The sequence below is a fragment of the Elephas maximus genome, chromosome 21 (assembly GCF_024166365.1).
Source record: "Elephas maximus indicus isolate mEleMax1 chromosome 21, mEleMax1 primary haplotype, whole genome shotgun sequence".
Lineage (NCBI taxonomy): Eukaryota > Metazoa > Chordata > Mammalia > Proboscidea > Elephantidae > Elephas > Elephas maximus.
Genome location: NC_064839.1, coordinates 65,311,280 through 65,335,801, shown reverse-complemented (window position 1 = coordinate 65,335,801; position 24,522 = coordinate 65,311,280). Strand labels below are relative to the sequence as shown.

Here is a 24,522-nt window from a genome sequence, read left to right as displayed (position 1 = left end):
CAGGCAGGTGTAGAATGTTTTCTTTATAAACTATGTTATGCCGATTGAGCTGGATGTCCTCCAAGACCATGGCCCCCAGCCCCCAGCCCAGTAACTCAGTCCCTCCGGAAGTTTGAATACAACCGTGAAGCTTCTATGACTTTGCCTCGGTCAAATTATGCTTAGTTCCCCAGTATTGTTTAGTGTCTTATCCTTCACCAGAATTACCACTTATCTGTTGTCTAGTGTTTTTCCCTCCCCATCCTTGCCCTCCTTATTAACCATCAAAGTTTGTTTCTTTTTGTGTGTAAACTTTTTCATGAGTTTTTATAATAATGCTCTCTTACTGAATTTGTCCTTTTGTGATTGACTTATTTCACTCAGCATAATGCTCTCTAGATTGATCCAAGTGGTAAGATGTTTCACTGATATGTCATTGTTCTTTATCATTGTGTTGTGTTCCACTGAGTGTATGTACCATAGTTTGTTTATCCACTCATCTGTCGAAGGGCACTTAGGTAGTTTCCATCTTTTTGGAATTGTGAATAATGCTACAGTGAACATGGGTGTGCATGTGACTATTAGTGTGATGACACTTATTTCTCTAGGATATATTCCTAGGAGTGGGATTGCTGGATCATATGGTATTTCTATTTCTAGCTTTTTAAGGAAGCGCCGTATTGTTTTCCAAAATGTTTGTACTGTATTGCATTCTTACCAGCAGTGCATAGAAGTTCCAGTCTCCCTGCAGCCTGTCCAATATTTGTTATTTTCTGTTTTCTTTCTTTTGATTTATGCCAGTAATGTTCGGGTGAGATAGTATCTAATTGTAGTTTTGATTTGTGTTTCTCTAATGGCTAGCAATCACAAGAATTTCCTCATGTGTCTGTTAGCTGTTTGAATGTCATCTTTGGTGGTCTGTTCATATCCTTTGCCCATTTTTTAACTGGATTATTTGTCTTTTTATTGTAGAGGTATTGGATTTTCCTGTGAATTTTAGAGATTAGACCTTTATTAGATATATCATATCCAAATTTTTTTTTCCCAGTCCATAGGTTCTCTTTTTCCTCTTTTGCTGAAGCCTTTTTGTGAGCACAAGTGTTTAATTTTTAGAAGATGCCAGTTATCTGGCTTATCTTCTGGTGTTTGTATATTGTTAGTTATAGTTTATATTCTATTTCTGCTGTGTATTAGGACCCCTAGCATTGACACTATTTTTCTTCTTTGATCTTTATTGTTTTAGGTTTTATATTTAGGTCTTTGATCCATTTTGAATTAGTTTTTGTGTGTGGTGTAAGGCGTGGGTCCTGTTTTTTTTTTTTTTTTTACAGATGGACATCCAGTTTTGCCAGCACCATTTGTTAAAAAGACAGTCTTTTCCCGTTTAATGGACCTTGGGACTTTGTCAAAGATCAGGTTACTGTAGGTAGATGGATTTACATCTGGGTTCTCAATTCTGTTCCATTGGTCAAGGTGTCTGTCGTTGTACCAGCACCAGGCTGTTTTGACTACTGTAGCTATATAGTAGATTCTGAGGTCAGGTAGTGCAAGGCCTCATACTTCGTCCTTCTTCTTCAGCAATGCTTTACTTATCCAGGGCCTCTTTCCTTTCTGTATAAAGTTAATGATTAGTTTTCCATCTTGTTTAAGTATGCTGTTGATATTTGGATTGAGGTCGCCTGGTATTTATAGATTGCTTTTGGTAGAATTGACATTTTCACAATGTTGCATCTGCCTATCCACGAGCATGCTATGTTTTTCCATTTATGTAAGTCTCTTTTGGTTTCTTGCAGTAGTGTTTTACAGTTTTCTTTGTACAGGTCTTTTATATCCTTGGTTAGATTTATTCCTAAGTATTTTTTTTTTTTTTTTTAGGGGCTATTATAAATGGTATTGCTTTCCTGATTTCCTTTTCATATTTCTCTTTATTGGTGTATAGGAATCAAAGTGATTTTCATATGTTTATCGTGTATTCTGCTACTCTGCTGAATCTTTCTATTAATTCTAGTAGTTTTCTTGTTGAGTCTTTAGGGTTGCCTATGGGTAGTATCATATCATCCGTGAATAGGGATAGTTTTACTTCTTCCTTACCATTTTGGATGCCCTTTATTTATTTTTCTTGCCTTATTGCTCTAGCTAGGACTTCCGTACAGTGTTAAATAGGAGTGGTGATGAAGTGAATCCTTGTCTTGTTTCCATTCTTGGAGGGGATGTTTTCAGCGTCTTCCTTTGAGAACAATTCTGGCTGTTTATTTTGTATAGATGCCCTTTATTATGTTGAGGAATTTCCCTTCTATTCCTATTTTATTGAGAGTATTTATCAGAAATGGGTATTGGGCTTTACCAAATGCCTTTTCTACCTCATTCGAGACGATCATATGATTCTTTTGTTTCGTTTATGGCTGAATTATGTTGATTGATTTTCTAACGTTGAACCATCCTTGTGTACCTGGTATGAATCCCACTTGGTCGTGCTATATTATTATTTTTTGTTTATATCATGCTGAATTCTATTGCCTAGAATTTTGTTGAGAATTTTTGCATCTATATTCTTGAGCTATATTGGTCTGTAATTATCTTTGTGTGTGTGTGTTGTCTTTGCCTGGTTTTAGTATCAGGGTTATGCTAACTTTCTAGAATGAATTTGGAAGTATCCATTCCTTTTCTATGTTCTGAAATAGTTGAAGTAGTACTTCTCTCTGAATGCTTGGTAGAATTCTCCAGCAAAGCCATCTGGCCAGGACTATTTTGTTTGGAATTTTTTTTAATTACATTTTCAATTTCTTCTCTGGTTATGGGTCTGTTCAGATTTTCGACTTCGGTTTGTGTTAGTTTAAGTAGGTAGTGTGTTTCTAGTCATTTGTCCATTTCCTCTAGGTTTTCAAATTTGTTGGAGTACAATTTATCATAGTCCTTGATATAGTCATTTTTATTTCAGTTGAGTCTGTTGTAATGTCCCCCATTTCATTTCTTATTTGGGTTATTTGCCTCCTTTCCTGTTTTTCTTTTGTCAGTTTAGTCAGTGATTTGTCAATTTTGTTGAACTTTTCAAAGAACCAACTTTTAGTTTTGTTGATTCTTTTCATTTTTCTATTCTCTGTTTTGTTTATTTCTGCTCTGATCTTTATTATTTTCTTTCTTTTGGTGGCTGTGTGCTTCTTTTGCTGTTCTCTGTCTGTTCTAGTCGTAGGTCTAATGTTTTTATTTTGTCACTTCTTTTTTTGATGTGTGCTATTGCTATAAATTGATCTCTGAGCATTGCCTTTGCTGTGTCCCAAAGCTTTTGGTATGATGTGTTTTCATTCTTATTTGATTCTAGAAATTTTTTGATTCCGTCTCTGATTTCTTCTGTTATCCAGTGGTTTTCAAGCAAAGTGTTACTCATTTTCCATGTTTTTTTTTCCTCCTCTTGCTCGTCCTGTTATTAATTTCTGCTTTTATGGCTTTATGATCAGAGAAGATGCTGTGTATTATCTCACTGTTTTGGATTTTGTTGAGGGTTGCTTTGTGGCCTAAGATGTGGTCTGTTTTGGAGAATGGTCCATGTGCATTGGAAAAGAATCTGTACTTTGCTGCTGTTGGATGCAGTGTTTAATATATACCATCTTGAGGTCAAGATGGTTGATTGTGGCCTTTAGATGTTCTGTATCTTTGCTGAGTTTCTTTTTAGATGTTTTGTCCTTCACCAAAAGTTGTGTGTTGAAGTCTCCTACCATTATTATGTAACTGTCAGTTTCTTTTCAGTGCTGTTAGAGTTTGTTTTATGTATTTGGAGTGCTTCATTGGGTGCATAGATATTTATTATGGTTATGTCATCATGGTGGATTGTCCTTTTAATCATTATATAATATCCTTCCATGTCTTTTAGGTGGATTTTGCCTTAAAGTCTGTTTTATCTGAGATTAATATTGCCAGTCCTGCTCCTTTTTGGTTGCTGTTTGCTTGATATATTGTTTTCCATTCTTTGATTTTTAATATATTTATGTCTTTGTGTCTGCGGTATGTGTCTTGTAGACAGCATATTGATGAGTCATTTTTTTATCCGTTCTGTCACTCTGTTTCTTTACAGGTGCATTAAGCCATTTACATTCAGTGTGATAATCGATAGGTATGGGTTTATTGCTGTCATTTTATAGTGCTGTTTTTCATGGTGCTGAGGTTTTCTTTGTTCCTCTTACTCTTCTATGCTGAGTTTTTTTTGTTTGTGGAATTTCTTTTCCTTTCTTTTGTTATTGTAGATTTTGTGTTTACTGAGACTGTTTGTTTTTCTTCTTTATTTTGATGAGTAGATGTGTTAACTTTCCTGTGGTTACCTTGAAATTTCCCCTTATCTTATCAAGTTTGATGTCACCTTGACTTCCTCTCCATTGGAAAGTTCTATTCTATACGATGTATTCCCCCTTTTATTGTTCTGACATTGTTGTCTATCTTTACACATTCCAGTAAAAGCATTTTAGTTTGGAAAAACTATTCAAATGCAAATACATTTATATCTATTGGTTCTTCTAAAGCAGGGTTTTGAGAAGGTAACATGAATTTGATAAAATGTGGTCATGATGTACGTTAGACTATTTAAAATTGTGTGTGAAATTGTACTGTGTATTCTGGATAAGAAATCAGGCCATTGAGTAATTTTGCTAACTTGCATTAAATCCTTACTAATAATTCAGCATATAGAGATGAAATAGTATTTGTATTGATCTTTACCTCAACAGGAAACCCTGGTGGCATAGTGGTTAAGTGCTATGGCTGCTAACCAAGAGGTCAGCAGTTCGAATCCGCCAGGCGCTCCTTGGAAACTCTATCGGGCAGTTCTACTCAGTCCTGTAGGGTCGCTATGAGTTCAGTTTTTTTTTTTTTTTTACCTCAACAGTAGGTAAACTGAAGGTTTCATATGTTTATAAACCTAACCTCACTAATTAGTGAAATTTTGAGTTTTGTCATTTGGTGGCAGTGCTGATTAGTGTTTCAGCAAATCGTAACAATGAAATAGAAGCAGTTTTGCAATGATAATTGAAAACCTTTTGTGGAGATGTAAGCAGTGTGGAAAAGTTTAGATTTAGGAACCTTGTGAGAAAATGGCTACAGAAAATAAAAAACAAGCTTCTAAAGCAATTTTTTAACCTGACTTATCAAACTTTGATCTTTTATTCCTGTTGCAGATTTTGTTTGTTTACAACTGCGATCGAATTTTGAAAAACCTGTGCTTAGAATGAAATATGTATTCTAGATTTAATAAAGTTGGGTCAGTTTTCGGGTTTGAGGTTATATGTTTTTGTTTTCTAGGAACTTTGTTTCTTAGCTAATTTAATTTTTGTGTTCTTTTGTCATATTTGATCAACTCTCTAAATTAAGGGCTCAGTCTAATCTTTTCTCTTTAGACAGTTAAAAATAAATTTTCAATCTTGGTTCTATTTAATGTTGAACAACTTCAAGGTCTAATTATAAAAAATATATCTGTGATGTTTACACAGAAGGCCCAAGTTCTGCTATTCTAGTAAGTTAGAGGTATGTATTACCCTTGCCTTGTAATGGCGTCATCTCAGTATAACTACCTTTAAATTTCCAATAACTGTGACTTAGCTTGGTTAGGAAATAATTGTAGGAGTTAGTAGGATGGTCTGTTCTCCTTTGTTCTTTGGTGGAGATTTCACACATCTGAATTTCTTTCCCTGCTTATTATTTCAGATTCTTCTGATATGTTTAGTTTAGGCGACCCAGGAGATAAGAGTAGCATTACATTTGGATTATAGAGGATAAGCTTTTAGTGAAGGCTACTGAAGATTGTTTTTATAAAGGTGCCGATAAATTTGTCTTAAGAAAATCTATGTGTCAGACACCTTGGATCATAGACTGTATACCAGTTTGGCCAGAAAGATTTTAATTAAATATAATGTAAATTTTTAATAATAATATATGACATGACAATTTCATTTCCTTCATTAAGAGTCTCCTGTTAGTTTTTTTAAAAAATTGCTTCTAGTGGTGCTAAGATGTAGTGTGAAGATAATTTAATAAAGCTTTATCTAATCTTAGCATAACCAAATTAGTACTGAATTTGATCACCTTTGGTCTCATATCTGGTTCAATGCATATCTTGTCAATAAATAGGTTCTCTTTTACTTTGGATTTCTCTTAAGGTTTAGATTAATATAGAAATTCCTCTATTCAATATACCTTATAAGTCACTTAATATAAAGTTCAGATGAAGGGTTTTCCATCCCTGTTTTTAACTTCTGCCGTTCTTTAACTGAGATCAGATCTGCCAAGTATTCCCTGTTGTTGTGTGCTGTTGAGTCGATTCTGACTCATAGCGACCCTATACGACAAAGTAGAACTGCCCCGTAGGATCTCGTATGCTGTAATCTTTGTGGGAACAGATCACCAGGTCTTTTCTGCCACAGAGCTGCTGGTAGATTTGAACTGCCAACATTTCAGTTGGCAACTGAATGCTTAATCATTGCGCCACCAGGGCTCCTTCAGATATTCCCTAGAGGCTTTTAAATTTTTCTTAGGCCCCAAAAACCTGTTGCCAGTGAGTCGATTCCAACGAGTAGCAACCCTAAAGGACAGAGTAGAACTGCCCCAGAGGGTTTCCAAGGAGCGGCTGGTGGATTTGAACTGCCGACCTTTAGTTCGCAGCGGAGCTCTTAACCACTGTGCCACCAGGGCTCCTTTCTTAGGCCATGTGCCTACAGTTTCAGATATTTGTGGCAATGCCCTATTTAAGTTGGCTAAGAACTTTTTTTTTTTTTTTAAGAACTATGTACCCATATGGATAAGAAAGAAGTGAAAAAGGAGCATAGGTGAAGGAAGTGCAATTAGTTGGAACAGTGGGTGCATAGGTGATTTTTTTTCTTTTATTATGAATTTCTTTAATGTCCCTACTATAGGTACCTGCCTAATCATTTTGGAAATACCTTTGAGATAATCTTTATGAGCATAAATGTAAATTGTATTGTGGGCTGAAAAGTGAAGCTGATGCTGTGCTTATTTCAGCCAAAGTAGTTAAATCCATATTATCTTTTCTATTTAGTTATTTACAGAATTAAATTACTCTTGATTACATTTTCTTTAAGTCTTAGTTTTGAGTATGTGATGTAAAGCTCTTGTCTTTCAGGTTTCTGCTTCTTGATGACGTCTGTGTCGTAAAACCTCCTTTTACGATGCCGAATTTTAAACCCTTGATCATGCATAGATGGAAGGTTACTGGCTTTGCACGCCTTCTGGAAATGAAACACTGGGCTTTGGACAAGTTCCTTCATTTTGGTTTTGTCAGGGACTAAAACCAGACTTTTGGCATTTAAGCAAAGTAGCCTTATTTATAGTAGAATCTAAATTAAATGTTTGCTGAGCTATAACAGCAGTTTGAATCCACCAGGGCCTCCTTGGAAACTCTATGGGGCAGTTCTTCTCCGTCCTGTAGGGTCGCTATGAGTCGGAATTCGACTCGAGGGCACTGGGTCACTGGGTGGAGCTGTAATAATTGCCACCAAATATTAGGCACACAGCTGCGCACTTTACATAAACTGTCTCATTTAATCTCTATGGCAGGGAGACAATGGGTGCACCATTCCCATTTTAGAGGGAGAAAATGTTGAGGTTCAGAGACGATAAGACACTTGATGAAAAACCACAGGATTAGTACGTGAGAGCTTTGGGATTAAAGCGTAGAACTGTCCTACTGTTTTACGGCCTCCTCGAACAAAATGAACAGCCCTTCTAACACTGGCTACTCTATAAAGGCTGCTTTGACCATCCTTCCTCCTGGCTTTCTCTGGTTTTTGTTTTGTTTCCCCAGATTGTGTAGCACATCTCTACTTTTATTTGTCTGTAACATAATGGTTGATTTATATGTGTCCCTTTCCTTCTCAGTTTATATCCTTTGAGAAAAGGCTTTGTGTTCTGTTCATTTTGGTTATCCATTATCTGGCACTGTGCATGGCACTTAATAGGTACTCAATACATCTTTAAATAAGTTGATGAATTAATTTTTATCAGATATTGTGTATTTGTTTTCTCACAAAATCATGTCAGATTTGTTTATTAAGATAGAAATAATTTCTCTAAGTGAATTAGTATAATACAACTGATAAATATGGTATTTGCACAGTGGCAGAAAACTAATGACTGATTTAAATAAAAATAGCAGAATGTGTACATCCAAATTAATTTTGTTCCTTCAAAATAATCATCTAGGTAAATAATATACTTGTTCTAAATGTACTGCTGTTCCGAACAAATTTAGAGCTTGCTTTTATTTCCTCAGAATCTATGATACTTTCGTTTGGATATGCTCTGTGGTAGAAGAACCATCATAGAAGAGTTTCAAAATATTTCTGTATAATCTTTGAAGGTGATAATACTTGGTTGTGGAAGCTCTAGATATTTAAATAGTTACTTGTAGTCACATATTAAACATCAGTATATCTTTTAAAAAATGCTAAGGTATGGGATTAAAGCAGAGTTTTCATGTTTGTAAAATGAAACTTGGGAAGACTAAATATTAGAAGTGTATTTAGTACTTTATTTCTTAGAAGATACTTAATTACTCAAGAAATATTGCATATGAAATGTATACTCAAAAGAAATTCTTGTTCGCTCCTTTGAGGAAAAGGTAGAAGTAGGGAGTGAAATTCCTGCCATGCTACTGTTACCATAATATAAATGCCCGTTCCTTATAGGTTCAGAATCTTCATGTTGTTTAGAGTCCAAATAGCAAGATAGAAACAAACATGTATGAAGTTAATACCTTACCTTACCCCTACCCACTGCCGTTGAGTTGATTGCGACTCATAGCGACCCTATAGGGTAGAGTAGAACTGCCGTGTAGGGTTTCCAAGGAGTGGCTGGTAGATTCAAACTGCTGACCTTTTGCTTTAGCGGCTGTAGCTCTTAACCACTGCACCACCAGGACTCCATGAAGACAGTACCTGATGTTTTTAGTGAAGTAAATCTTTCTATTCCATGTATCTGTCACTCTTTTTATTCTCATTTATGTTGACATTTTTATAATAAGGGCTCTTATGTTGGGAGATTGACATTCAAACTTTAAGGAGATTAGGCCAAGGCTTCCAGAAACGGTGGAAGAATTTCTTTTTGAGGTGAAAATTAATAAACTGTTTTTTCTTCATATCAAATGTTGTAATGGATTGAAATTAAAGGGAGAGGACTAATACTGAATTTTTCAGAAAACAGGATCATTTTATGAAACATTGATAGTGCAGGGGAAGGGAGTGATTTAGGACTATATGACACTTGCTTATGTTTACGTCTGAGGCCAGGGGCATTTCTCTGTATTTGCTGCTCTGTTCCTAGCACCTAGCACAGTGCTTTGCTAAATAAATAATTGAAGAAGAATGAAAAAATTACATGTGGACTGAGTAGATACAAACAGTGATCTTATATATGCCATTTTATTTCTTTATGCAAATATAAACTTTCCCATATAATTAAAATTTTTTATTATAGTTGGTGGCTAAAGGAGTAAGGAATTCTGATGTGTCTCCGCCTTTGGGACAGCGTGAATCAGGTGGCTCTCCATCAAAGCAGCAGATAAGACCTGTTATTTCTATGACTTCAGCCTTGAAAGAAGTGGGTATGGTAAGTTTTCTAAAATTCAGAACTCCTCAAAGTCAATTAAATTTAATGAAATCACATTATTTCCTAATGTTTTCTTAGTTTTTTTTTTCCCTAGGAAAAAAGCTACCTCTTAAGATTTTTATGTGTGGGTTACTCGGAACATAGGAGCTTTGCCCCTCAGAGGTTCTGTATCTAGGACTACCTGAGACATAGGAATATATGTTGAATAAATATAAATAGGAATGTACTGAAAATAATGGAACATTCTTATATCCCACCTGTCACATGTAACAAATGTTCACTTTTTAAAAAATACCTTCTCTTTGGTACTTAAGTAACTAACTCTAGGAATGAAGTCTCAGACATGTTTAGCTTTATTTGAAATTTTGTGAGATAGCAAATTTGAGAGTGAAGACCCATTATAAAAAAAAATATTTTTTTACTATAATTACATTTAATTCATTAATAGTTTCTTTTACCCTCTGCTTCTGAATTTCAATCATGCCATATGGATAGTAAAGCAAAGAAATGTGGGCAAGAAAAAGTTTAAACTTGGAATATGTGTCAGGTATCCATCTAAAGTGTGAAGGCTGTGTTTTAGGGTCAAGAGAAATAGGCTCATAATGTGGAGTTGCAGCCTAGAGTTCAACAGACAGAAGGAGAAAACCATGCTGAGTCGTGTAACACATTAACCAAATTTTCCCCCTTCTTGACAATTGATGTCTGTCTTTTATCTGTGGACTATCACCAAGTTTTTGGAAACAACACTGAAGTTGTTGGTAGACTTTAATTGTTTGCAGCCTTTATGCTCATCTTGAGTAGTAAGACTAAGTGGTAAAATGTAAGTTTCTTGATCATTCTCAAGAACTTCATACAAGAAACTCTCGTTCTTCAAGTAGGTTTGGTCTCTTTTTCTTTCTGACAATGACTTTGCATGTGCTACGTGTTCACTTCGACTTTAGATACCACTGTGTGGTGCCCTTCCTGGTACCCAGTCTCACATCTCAAGTAGCTGTTCGTCTCTCTGGTTGTAGTGCTGCTAATTCCTGACTACTTTACTGGGTAAAATGTTCTTTGTCTCATTTACACACATCACTTTACAACTGACCACTATACTCTTTTGTATTTTTCTCAAATATTAAAATTTTGAGATATTCCGTGTAACCAAATGGTTTTTCTTTCTGTGTTTTCTTAGTAAAGATCGCTTACTTAAAACTTGGAAAAGTGCTCTTACTTTGACTCCGAGACTTCTAGATACCTTTGCTTTCACAGCTTTTGTCACTACTAATTTCTTGTTTTTATGTATTTTTAAGTTGTATGTGGCCTAGATTACTCTGATTAGACTAATGAGAAGACAAAATGTTTGTTTGTAATGGTACAAATGACTCAGAACTCATTCTCATTACCTCCTTTGCTTAGAGAGAAAGGCCTATTCTCAATTATATTTAGTCGTATGGATTAGCAAGAAGATATATGTATGTGTATATGTGAGGTTGCTATGAGTCAGAACCGACTCGACGACAGTGGGTTTGGTTTTGGTTTTGTGTGTGTGTGTGTGTGTGTGTGTGTATATATCTCTGAAACAGAAAGAGAACTTCAGAAGAACAGATTCCACCTTGAATTACCTTGTCCATCAAAACTTTCCCTAGCTCTAATTAAGACAGTACATGAATTAATTTTTTTTCTACCACTGATTAAAGATTACCAAAAATCAGGTACCAATGAGAAAGAGGAGATAGTTAAACCTATAATCAAAAAATACGACAAATAATTGAGAATTGGCCCTTCTACTATATGATATGTCTATTAGTTGATAATATTTAAATACTCCTCATTGCTGATAACAAAGGAAGCTGTGTTAACATTTTACAGGAATTAAAAACATTCACAAGAAGCAATTTAATGAAAAGTAAAACATAACAACAGTATCATATTTTTTAAAGTAGACTTTTAAAATAACATTGTTTCTAACTGCGTAACTCTGTATTTAAAGGACAGCTTAGCTGATGATACCCGGGGTACCTCAGAAGAAATGCAAAAGACCAACAATGCTATTTCAGTAAGTGTAGTTTTCTAAGTTTCTCTGTCAATCATTTTACTTTATCCATATACATAGTAAAATATAAGATTGTACCTGTTTCAGAGTAAACGAGAAATACTACGTCGATTGAATCAAAATCTTAAAGCTCAGGAGGATGAAAAAGGACAGCAGCGTTGCTCTGACGCTGAAGATGCCAAAGAGAACGAAGAAAAGCCAGTTCCATCTGATCGTAAGAAGTGGGGCACAGGCGGTCAACTTGTGGTTCCTCTGGATGAGTTAACGCTGGATGCATCCTTCTCTGCAGCTGAAAGTGTGTATGAAAATTCGATAACCCTGTTTTGGTCTAGCCCACGTGTAAACCACTCGAAAGAGGAACACTTAGAGGAATTGATATGGGGGTGGTAGAAGTACCTCCCCACCTAGAAATGTGTGAAGAGTGGAGGAAACTATTCAACCATAAGAATTGCAAAGATTTTTACTGCAAAAGTATGTATTGTGAGAGAGGAAACTGTTGATACATGTTTAAATTGTATTCCTTTAACCCTTTATACCAAATCAGATTAATCTCTTAATAGGAATGATTATTGATGAGAACCAGAGTAGTGAACTTTGATAAAGTCTCAGAAAATCCTTTAGGCATTTATTTAGCAGGGGTATTGAGAAGATCTGACTTACTGATTCATTCATTTAACAGATAGTTATTGAACACCCACTATATTTCATGTATTGCTCTAGGTACTGGAGATACAGCAGTGAACAGAACAAAAATATAAATGCTCTCGTGGAGTTTACATTCTAAAATGGCAAGTCTGACCATCAGAAATAAATAAGATTCTAAGTAATTTTTTTGATGAACTGTTTTTTGTAGAATTTCTTCTTGCATTGGAGAAAAGCCCAAAGACTTGATGTTGTTGTTGTTATTAGGAGTTGAGGAGTCTGTTCTGACTCATAGCGACCCTGTGTACAACAGAATGAAACACTGCCTGGCCCCACGCCATCCTCACAAAGACTTGATCGCTTATTTATTCAGCAATTCTTAAACCAGTGGGTATACAGTAGTGGTTAATATATTACAGTCTGTCCCTGTAAGGAGCCTAGGGTCTAGTAGGAAAGAAGGCAAGTAAACAGGCAATTTCAGTTCATAAGTAATATGCCAGAAATAAGCATTGGCTACTCTTAGAATAAAGAATACATAAAACCAAAAAAAAAAAAAAAAACACGTTGTCCTCGAGAAGAATTCCACCTCATAGTGACCCTGTACATAGGAGGACGTACGTCATTCTTCTAAGAACCAAGGGAAAAAAATTCTAGAAAAATTGATGGCTGGAAAAATAAGTAGTAGTTAGCTAAATGAAAAGGCAAGCGAAGAGTTTCCTGTCGAGAATGGCAAGGGCCCAGATTTGAGAGAGCACTTCCAGAACAGGGAGCTCTGTGTAATTCAGCATGGCTAAAATTCAGAATCGAGAGAGACAGAGAGTGACACTGAGGAAGGCCAAATCATGAAGGTTCCTCAGCACTGGCTTTGCTAAACAGTGTGGACTTATTCTCAGTGCAGAGGGGAGTCTTTAAAACAAGAATCAACAAATGTTTTTTTGTCAATGGCCAGATAGTAAATATTTTAGTCTTCCATCTCTGCCAGTAACACAGAAGCAGCAGTAGATAATATATAAATGCATGAGTATGGCTGTGTTTCCAAAAAAAGTTGTATGTTTATAGCATTGAAATTTAAATTTCCTGTACTTTTATATTTTGTTTCTTTTTTCAGACTTTTTGTTTTTGCATAGCTGTCAAGAGTACTCATAATTGTTTCCTGGAGCATTTTATAATAGCTGTTTAAAACCTTTGTCAGATAATTTCAACATCTGTGTTAATATTGACATTGTCTATGGATTGTGCTCTTCCATGAAAGTTAAGATTTTCCAGGTTCTTATGCTAAGTAATATATATATATTTCTTAAAGCAAAAAGAAAGTTTTATTTGGCATATATTCAAAAACGCGAGAGTGGGAAGCAGACACGTTATACTGAGTAATCTTGAACTGTATACTGGACATCTTGAATATTACCTTAGGAGACTGTGGGTCTTGTTTAAATCCTATGGAGAATGTTGATATTTTTGTTTTAGCAGGCAGCTGACCTACGTAGATTTAGGCCACAGTTCCTACCTGATTTGTGTGGGCTGTGGTTCCAATTGATGGGTTCCGTTTTCAAAGCCAGTCAGTGCCGTTGGATCTATCTAGAATGTGCAAGAGTAATAGATACGAGCCCTGGTGGCACAGTGGTTAAGAGCTTGGCTGCTAACCAAGGGGCTGGCTGTTTGAATTCACCCGCCACTCCTTGGACACCCTCTGGGGCAGTTCTCCTCTGTCCTAGAGGGTCACTATAAGTTGGAATCGACTCAAATGCAATGGGTTTTAGTATGTGCAACACCAGTAACTAGTCTGGGACCTAGGTGGTGGTGTATTTGTTAGATCAGCTCTCAAAGTTTTTGATATCCTGAATAGGATCAGATCCATGCACGCACAGATGGCGGATGAGCCCAGGTAATCATTAATAACTAGCAGGTCACTTTCCTAAGTTTCTTTGTCTTGTCTATCTCTCTGGTGTTTTTGTTCCTCTTTTTGGTTGTCTAACCAGAAAGCTGAGGCTTTAGTTACCTCACTGTACTGTGCACTTGGCCAAGCAGCCGGAAGATGGGGGAAAATAGCAATGGGGATTGGCAACAGTCTCTTGTTACCACATCTCCACCAAACAAAGGAAGGAACCTTCCTCTCCCTCAGTTTTGTCTCCTGTGGGTTCCCATTACCAAATGCTGCTCCCACCACCATGCTTTTTTTGTGGGGACTGGAAAACAAGAGGAGGGAGAAAAGAAAGAAAAAAATTCTGGGGGATTTCCACAGTCTCTCTAACCATTAGGAGTTCCATTTCCCACTGCTTGGGCTGGAACTCTACAAGGCTTCTCCTAGAGGGGGAAAAAGCTCTGGTGTCGTATTTTTTCTGCCTGAAGGACTTCCATTAACATTTCTGGTAGTACAGTTCTGTTGGTGATGAATTCTTTCAGCATTTACAAGTCTGTCAAAGTTTTTATCTTGCCTTCCTTTTGCAAAGATATTTTTTCTAGATGCAGAATTCTAAGTTGTCATTTTATTCTTTTAGTACTTTACAGATGTTGCCCTACTATTTTCTAGTTTGTGTTGCTTATTGACATCTTCTGTTGTTCTTATTCTTGTTTTTATCCTTCTGTATGTAACGTGTTTTTTCCCTCTAATGGCATTAAAGATTTTCCCTTTTAGCTTTGGTTTTAGTGAATTTGATTAGGATGTGCCTTGGTCTAGTTTTCTTTGCATTTTCTGCCTTCCCTTTTAGGAGTTTGATATGGGTTTTGTTAATAGCCTCCTTGTCTCTTTTTGGTCTAGTTTTCTTTGCATTTTCTGCCTTCCCTTTTAGGAGTTTGATATGGGTTTTGTTAATAGCCTCCTTGTCTCTACTTATCATGCTCGATCTTTGCTCTAGCTTGTCGAGCTTGGGATTCAGTTGTAATGACAGTTATAAATATGTCCTTATCTACTAATTTCATTATCTCTGTCATTTTGGGGTTGGTTTTGATTGCTTGGTTTTTTTCCTTCTTCTTTATTATAAGTTGTATTCTGCTTCTTTGCATGGTTGATAATTTTAGTTTGGAGGCCCGACATTGTCAATTTTACCTTGTTGGATGCTGTATACTTTTGTATTCGTATAAATATTCTTGAGCCCTGTTCTGGGACACAGTTTATTTACTTGGAATTAGTTTGATCCTTTTAGGTCTTGCTTTTAAGCATTGGTAGGTAAGACAGCTAATCTTCCCTCTTTAATGAATCAAAATCTTCTCTGATGCCTTGTGCATTATAAGATTTTCTTTTATGTCTGGTGGGAAGAGCCACTATTTTTGATCCTGTGTGAACTTTGTTGTTCCTTCCACTGCTTTTGAGTGTTTTTTTTTTTTTTTTCTTTCTCTAGACTACAGTAATTTCCTCACATGCGTGTGCTGATCCATACTCAGCTGAAGACTCAAGGGAGCAGTGTACAGTTCTCCTTGAGTTCTCTCTCTGTGTAGCTTTGTACTCTTCAGTAGTCCATACTACAAGCACTAGCTGGGGGCCTTCCCAGACTGCCAGTTCTGTCTCCTCACGTGACTTTGCCCTCCCAGCATCAAAGAAGTCTAAGCTCATTTAGATGGATGGATGGATGGATGGGTGGATGAGTGGATGGATGGAGGGAGGGAGGGAGGGATGATATAGCTATATAGATATTCAGTTATTTCCATTTCATTTGTTAAAGAGACTTTTTCCTCATTGGATCGTTTTGATGTCTTTGTCAAACATCAAATGACTGTAAAGCGTGGGTTTATTTCTGAGTTCTCTACTCTATTTTAACCATATTTTTTTAAAGTAGTTCCCTAATGGTAATCATTTAGCATGTTCAAAGCTGAGTATTACCTGCTGAATCACATATACTTATTTTCAGGGAACTGGTACATAATTTTTTTATTAATGTGTATGCTGTTACCATTGAAAGTCTATGTAACATACCCCATAACATTTGATGTTCTCTCTATTCCTGCTAGGTGGCTATATGCTGCAGGTATTATTACTGACTGTTCTAAAGATATCAACATTTCAAAGTTCCATGAGAATTTTCTGTTTTTGGTTTGCTAAATTTTATTAAAATATTTTAACCAAAATTGTTATTTTGGTTAAATGTCAGTTGCCTACTTATAAGACATTTTCTTAGAAATACTTTTCTCTGCTTTTGAATCCTTATGCTTTTTATCTTAAGATTTATGTCCTATTCTTTTCAATTAAATTTATAAAAACATAATTTTTTTTCCTATTTTTATATTCTCCCAAATTAGGATTTAATTCATAAGTACCCTGAAGGCAATTACAGATTTATTTTTTTTATGGCTGGTTACGATTGGTTCCATTCTTGCCATCAGTCATTCTCCATCTCTCTTTTTTTAAAGCATCATCATCATATGCTTTTTGTAATATGATTTTTTTTTTCTCATGAAGCATTTATTTGGATAGAAAATCCAAGATCTGCCTTTCAATACAATGTTGTTATTATGTTCTATCATTGAAAATTATTTTTTTGTATCATTTTCTTATAGAACACACAGTGGGAGAGGTTATTAAATTAGATCCTGGTGAATCTCCAAGAAGACTCTGGGGAAAAAGTCCTGTTGATTCTGTTCTGAAGATACTTGGAGAAGCTGAACTACAACTTCAGACAGAACTATTGGAAAACACGACTATTAGAAGTGGTAAGCAGAGACTAGTTGTTTTTCTATACTAGCAGTCAATGTTATTAAAAATAGAAATTTTTAAAAAATGTTTTCACTTTAAGGAATTATTTGTAATAGATAATCTTTTTGTTATCATAATTTTCTACTTAAATGGAGAATGAAAGCATTTTCTTGTGAGTTGTCCCTAATGGGTAGTCTTGAGTTTTGACCTCAGATGACCTGGATGGAATCTAAAAATAAAAGGCAAAGAAAATGTGTATGAGTGGTGTCTGAAAAGCAGAACAATTAGGAAGATGTAATAAATGAAGAAGGACATAGGAGCAATCCCGCCAGATTATGTTAATGTGGATTCAGGAATTTAGACTGACTAAAAGATATCTGTAGTTGGTATGACAGACATTATCCTTGATTGGAGAGGGTGAGTTGTGGTGAAGCAGGAGGAAAATATTCATGATCCATGAGTGTTTTGTATCCGGGTATTGCAATTACCACAAGAGAAAGAGGTGGCAGTCAGCTTCCATAAAGATTTACAGCCTTGGAAACCCCGTGGGGCAGTTCTACTCTGTCCTATAGTGTCACTATGAGTTGGAATCAGCTTGACAGCAATGGGTTTGATTTTGGTTTGGTTATTGCAGCTATGCATAAAGAAGAGGGTCCACATATCAAACAGGCATTTTCAGACTCAACAGTTTATTCAAGTGATGAGGAAGCAGAGTGTAGTTTTTGTCTTTTTGGAAGTTGTGCCTAAACATGAAAGTGTATATATGTCACTTTTGCATACTCTCTCTCTCTCTCTCTGTATATATATATCTGTTTATCTCTGTCTGTCCTTAAAGCGTAAAGCGAAACTCATCTCCAAACTCCTATCCAAAGCTGGAGGAAAAATAACCTGTTCTGTGCTGGAATTAGCGAGATGCAGAAAGCAGCCAGATGTTTATAACGAGTCAACAAAGTGAACCTATGTGTATGTTACTGAACTTAAAAAAGTAGGTTGCTAGTTCCTTACCAAGGGTAAATCTCCTAGGCATTAATCACTCTAGTATTTTCTTTGATATCAAAGGAAAAAAAAAAACAATTTGAATTAAGCATACATATATATAATCAGTTGTTTGGAAAAAGGACAGAAGCACGAAGTGTGTGTATTTGTAATTAATTCGTTCACACTCTTGTGTCAGTAAATTGTGCAATTGTATGTGAAGGACTAAAAAAAAAAAAAAATTAGTAACTTAATATTCTTAACAGTCAGTCTGAGCCTGTTCTCATAATGCCCCAGGGCTTTATTTATTTATTTAGGACAAAAACGTCTTGAGGCCAAAATCATTTTAAAACATAATGAAATTTCAGATTATTTTGTAATCAAGAAAAAAAAGTCCAACGCATGTTCATGCCCATTAGAAGTATTATTTTTAAAACATCACATTCTGATTTCTCTTATGTAAAATTTTTATTGATTAAATGTTTGTAATTTGATGTACAATAATATTTAAGCAGTATGAAAGCAAAGCTTTTTCATTCTCCAGTAATAATCTATCTGAATAGAATTGGAAGTAAGAAGTAATATATTTTATAACCTGTCTTCCTTTTTTAAATTAAATTTACCAACTGTTTATCAGGTGTAGCCTCTATTGTATATTTGGTTGTAAGGTTACAGAGAAAAAGAAAAACGTCATTCTTGCTCTCAGAACATAAACAAAAATGAAACCAAATGATAACATTGTATGAAAAGGACAAGAATAAAAATATGCACAAGTTCAGAGATAGGGCAGAGAGGTTTAAGTAATTAAATTTTTCTTGGATAGTCAAGAAAGGCTTCCCAGAATTAACATCTGTCCTCTTTTAAAAATTTTCCTGAACTATATTTACTTGGAGCCCTAATGGCACAGTGATTAAGAGCTTGGTTGCTAACCAAAAGGTTGGCAGTGCGAATCCACCAGCTGCTCCTTGGAAACCCAAGGGGGCAGTTCTACTCTGTCCAGTGGGTTGCTGAGTTGGAAACAACTGGACAGCAATGGGTTTTTATACTTACTTTAAAAGAATATGCGCTATACATGGATTTTAAGACAATTCACACTTCTTACCATCAAGGAAATCACGTATGGCAAAGTCCATGTTAGAGGTATTGTATCTGAATTGCTTTGGGGCCACAGATGAAGGAGCTTTACTCTGGAAAGCCACAGAGAGAGCAAGTGACTTTTGAGGTAGGCCAAAGATAAAAAAGACCTCATTGGGTAGGTACAGGAAAAAAAGAAATTTCAAGCAATACGTATAATATATGCAAAGACAAAGGTTTAGTTAATGTATTTGTGGGACCAGCTTAATGCCATGGAAGGGGGAGTAGGCTTTGATTCAAATTCTGGCTCCACCACTTCTTCAGCAACCAAGGGCAAGTTCCTCTGACTTTGATATTTGGTTTCTCTGTCTGTAGAATGGAAACACACTTATCAAGGATTGGTGAGTGTATTAAATAATTAAATATAAAGGACCTGTGATGATTTTTAGTTTTCCAATCCATTAGTCTTTTAGTCATTTTGGTTGTCTGATGCTCATTTTCTGATCAATTCCTTAGTAAGGGTTCATGCGAACAGTACTCTCAAAGATTTTGCACGTTTACAACAGTTTGTCTGAAGACTTTCTTCTTGAAGGTCAGCTTGGTTTCATATAAAATTCTTGGGAGAGTTCTGACACATTGTAGGGATTGCACCTAATGTCACAAGAGCAATTTGTGTATAAAATGTTTGAATGAAAAACTAATTTGTGCTATAAACTTTTACCTAAAACACAATAAAATTTAAAAAAGAGAGAAAAAAAAATTCTTGGCTTACATTTTTCTTTCTTGAACGTCTTTAATAGATAACTCTGTTGGCTCTGGAATAAATGATTGTTCTCAGAATGTCCAATGGTAATCGTATTTTCTTTCCCTTAAGAGTGACTTGGTCTTTGCTTAAATACTCAAAGAATATTTTTCTTTTTCCTTAAAGTCCAATAGTTTTCTAAAAATATATCTCAGTGTTGTGTTTCTTTTTCTATACATGCTGTATCTTTTTTTAAATTGTTGTTGAGAATATACACGCAGAACATACACTGCATTTTATTATAATACTTTGTCTTCTTGAGCCACCCTTTGAAATCTTTGTTCAGCTCTTTTACTTCATCATTTCTTCCTTTCGTTTTAGCTACTCCACGTTCAAGAGTAGGTTTCAGAGTCTCTTCTGACATCCATGTTGGTATTTTCTTGCTTTCTTGTCTTTTTTTTTAATGACCTCTTGCTTTTCTCATGTATGATGTCCTTGATGTCATTCTACAACTCGTCTGGTCTTCGGTCATTACTGTTCAACGCATGAAATCTATTCTTGAGATGGCCTCTAAATTCAGGTGAAATATACTCAAGGTCATACTTTGGCTCTCTTGGACTTGTTTTAATTTTTTTCAGCTTCCACTTGAATTTGCATTTGAGCAGTTGATGGTCCTCCACGTGTCTGTCAGTTTGTTCTACTGTGGGAGCTTGTGTGTTGCTGTGATGCTGGAAGCTATGCCACCAGTCTTCAGATACCGACAGGGTCGCCCATGGAGGACAGGTTTCAGCTGAGCTTCCAGACTAAGACTAGGAAGAAGGACCCGGCAGTCTACTTCTGAAAAGCATTAGCCAGTGAAAACCTTATGAATAGCAGCAGAACATTGTCTGATATACTGCTGGAAGATGAGCCCCCCAGGTTGGAAGGCACTCAAAAGATGACTGGGGAAGAGCTGCCTCCTCAAAGTAGAGTTGACCTTAATGACGTGGATGGAGAAAAGCTTTCGGGACCTTCATTTGCTAATGTGGAGCAACTCAAAATGAGAAGAAACAGCTGCAAACATCCATTAATAATCGGAACTTGGAATGTACGAAGTCCGAATCTAGGAAAATTGGAAATCATCAAAAATGAAATGGAACACATAAACATCAATATCCTAGGCATTAGTGAGCTGAAATGGACTGGTATTGGCCATTTTGAATCGGACAATCATACAGTCACCTATGCTGAGAATGACAACTTGAAGAGAAATGGTGTTGCATTCATCATCAAAAAGAATATTTCAACATCTATCCTGAAGTACGACACTGTCAGTGATAGGATAATATCCATACACCTATAAGGAAGGGCAGTTAATACGACTGTTATTCAAATTTACACACCAACCACTAAGGCCAAAGATGAATAGAAGATTTTTATCAGCTGCTGCAGTCTGAAATTGATTGAACATGCAATCAAGATGCATTGATAATTACTGGTGACTGGAATGCGAAAGTTGGAAACAAAGAAGAAGGATCAGTAGTTGGAAAATATGGCCTTGGTGATAGAAACGATGCTAGAGATTGAATGATGGAATTTTGCAAGACCAACGACTTTTTCATTCCAAATACCTTCTTTCACCAACATAAACGGCAACGATACACATGGACCTTGCCGGATCGAACTCACAGAAATCAAATTGACTACATCTGTGGAAAGAGACGATGGAAAAGCTCAATATCATCAGTCAGAACAAGGCCAGGGGCCAACTGTAGAACAGACCATTAACTGCTCATATGCAAGTTCAAGCTGAAACTGAAGAAAATCAGAGCAAGTCCACGAGAGCCAAAATATGACCTTGAGTATATTCCACCTGAATTTACAGACCATCTGAAGAATAGATTTGACGCGTTGAACACTAGTGACTGAAGGCCAAACGAGTTGTGGAATAACATCAGGGACATCATACATGAAGAAAGCAAGAGGTCAATGAAAAGACAGGAAAGAAAGAAAAGACCAAGATGGATGTCAGAGGAGACTCTGAAACTAGCTCTCGAACCTCGAGCAGCTAAAGCAAAAGGAAGAACTGATGAAGTACAAGAGCTGAACCGAAGATTTCAAAGGGCGTCTCAAGAAGACAAAGTTTTATAATGACATGTGTAAAGAGCTAGAGATGGAAAGCCAAAAGGAAGGAACACGCCCAGCGTTTCTCAAGCTGAAAGAACTGAAGAAAAAATTCAAGCCTTGAGTTGCAATAGTGAAGGATTCTATGGGGAAAATATTAAACAACGCAGGAAGCATCAAAAGAAGGTGGAAGGAATACACAGAGTCATACCAAAAAGAATTAGTCGGTGTTCAACCATTTCAAGAGGTGGCATATGATCAGCAACCGATGGTACTGAAGGAAGGAGTTCAAGCTGCTCTGAAGGCATTGGCGAAAAACAAGGCTCCAGGAATCGATGGAATATCAATTGAGATATTTCAACAAAGAGGTGCAGCGGTGGAGGTGCTCACTCATCTATGCCAAGAAATATGGAAGACAGCTTCCTGGCCAGCTGACTGGAAGAGATCCATATTTATGCCTATTCCCAAGAAAGGTGATCCAACCGAATGTGGAAATTATAGAGCAATATCATTAATACCACATGCAAGCAAACTTTTGCTGAAGATCATTCAAAAACACCTGCAGTAGTATATTGACAGGGAACTGCCAGAAATTCAGGCCGGTTTCAGAAGAGGACATGGAACCAGGGATATCATTGCTGATGTCAGATGGATCCTGGCTGAAAGCAGAGAATACCAGAAGGATGTTTACCTGTGTTTTATTGACTATGCAAAGGCATTCAACTGTGTGGATCATAATAAATTATGGATAACATTGTAAAGAATGGCAATTCCAGAACACTTAATTGTGCTCATGAGGAACCTTTACATAGATCAAAAGGCTGTTGTTCGGACAGAACAAGAAAATACTGACTGGTTTAAAGTCAGGAAAGGTGCGCGTCAGGCTTGTATTCTTTCACCATACCTATTCAATCTGTATGCTGAGCACATAATATGAGAAGCTGGACTATATGAAGAAGAATGGGGCATCAAGATCAGAGGAAGACTCATTAACAACCTGTGTTATGCAGATGACACAACCTTGCTTGCTGAAAGTGAAGAGGACTTGAAGCACTTACTGATGAAGATAAAGACCACAGCCTTCAGTATGGATTGCACCTCAACATAAAGAAAACAAAAATCCTCACAACTGGACCAATGAGCAACATCATGATAAATGGAGAAAAGACTGAAGTTGTCAAGATTTCGTTTTGCTTAGATCCACAATCAATAGCCATGGAAGCAGCAGTCAAGAAATCAAAAGACACATTGCATTGGGCAAATCTGCTGCAAAGGACGTCTTTGAAGTGTTGAAGAGCAAAGATACCACTTTGAAGACTAAAGGTGCACCTGCCCCAAGCCGTGGTTTTTTCAATCACATCATATGCATATGAAAGCTGGACAATGAATAAGGAAGACCGAAGAAGAATTGATGCCTTTGAATTGCCGTGTTGTTGAAGAATACTGAATATAGCGTGGACTGAGAAAAGAACAAACAAATCTGTCTTAAAAGAAGTACAACCAGAATGCTGCTTAGAGGCAAGGGTGGAGAGACTGCATCTTACGTACTTTGGACATGTTGTCAGGAGGGATCAGTCCCTGGAGAAAGACATCATGCTTGGCAGAGTACAGGGTCCGCGGAAGAGAGGAAGACCCTCAACGAGGTGGATTGACACAGTGGCATTACAATGATTTTGAGGATGGCTCAGGAGCGGGCAGTGTTTTGTTCTGTTGTGCATAGGGTTGCTATGAGTCGGAACCGACTCGACGGCACCTAACAACAGTTGATGGTCTGTTCTGTAGTTTGCCCCTGGCCTTGTTCTGACTGATGAAATTGAGTCTTTCCATCATCTACTACTTGTAATCTAGTCTCCTATGCTGCTATTTAGAAAAATGCATTCAAGGAAAAAGCAGAAGATGATCCTTGAGCTCATCTCATGTGCTTGCCTGCTCTCTTCAGGACTGTAGCCTATCAGGCCCTGCCTGCACAGATTGTTTTCCCAAGACTTCAAACAGTTTTTTTATGTTTTTTTGCCCATCATTTGTACCTATTTTTGGTGAGAGATTAATCCAGTATGATTTATGCTATCATGGCCAGAAACAAAAGTCCCTCCGCCACATTATTTGTTTTTTTCTTGACTATGTTGTTGTGTGTCATGGAGTCGATTCCAACTCGTAACAATGCTATAGAACAGTGTAGAACTGCTCCTGTAGGGTTTCTTAGGCCATAGTCTTTATGGGAGCAGATTGCCAGGTCTTTTCTCACGTGGAGCGGCTGGTGGGTTCGAAGTACAAACCTTTCAATTAGCAGCCAAGCGCTTATCCATTGCACCACCAGGCTCCTTTCTTCACTGTAATAGTAGATATTCATTGTAAAACATTTAGAAAGTACAGAAAACTATGCTGTCGAAAAGTGAAATTACCCCCAAACTCTGCTATCTGAAGACTGAATTTCTCTATTCAGATGGATCTTATTCTTAATTTAAAACTCAGTATTATTGTTTAAAAAAAAAATTATCTGTACATGTAATTCAAAATGCCCAGTAGCCCTGGAAGTCCATTACCAAAAACCGTAGTCCCTGACCCCAGTCCCCACCCTATTTATTTCCTGCTGCCAGAGTCAACTACTTTCAGCTCTTCTAGAAACTACTTGCTTCCTTAATCGTTAACATAGTTCTAAATCAAATACCTATGCCACTACTCCCTGATATTTTTAAGCATTTTTTTTAATCTGAGTATCTCAGAGGCGGCCACCTCCCGTCT

At 36.6% G+C, this 24,522-nt stretch overlaps 1 protein-coding gene across 11 annotated transcripts in view; it reads left to right on the top strand.

Annotated features, from left to right (window-relative positions):
- Positions 1-24,522, top strand: part of NEK1 (NIMA related kinase 1) — a 194,023-nt gene that overhangs the window by 126,049 nt on the left and 43,452 nt on the right. For all 11 annotated transcript variants that reach the window (XM_049864808.1, XM_049864813.1, XM_049864817.1 and 8 more), the window contains 4 exons: positions 9,451-9,582; positions 11,555-11,620; positions 11,705-11,912; positions 16,751-16,903. In XM_049864808.1, coding sequence (XP_049720765.1) covers positions 9,451-9,582; positions 11,555-11,620; positions 11,705-11,912; positions 16,751-16,903 — 559 coding nt within the window. The remainder of the gene's footprint in view (positions 1-9,450; positions 9,583-11,554; positions 11,621-11,704; positions 11,913-16,750; positions 16,904-24,522) is intronic.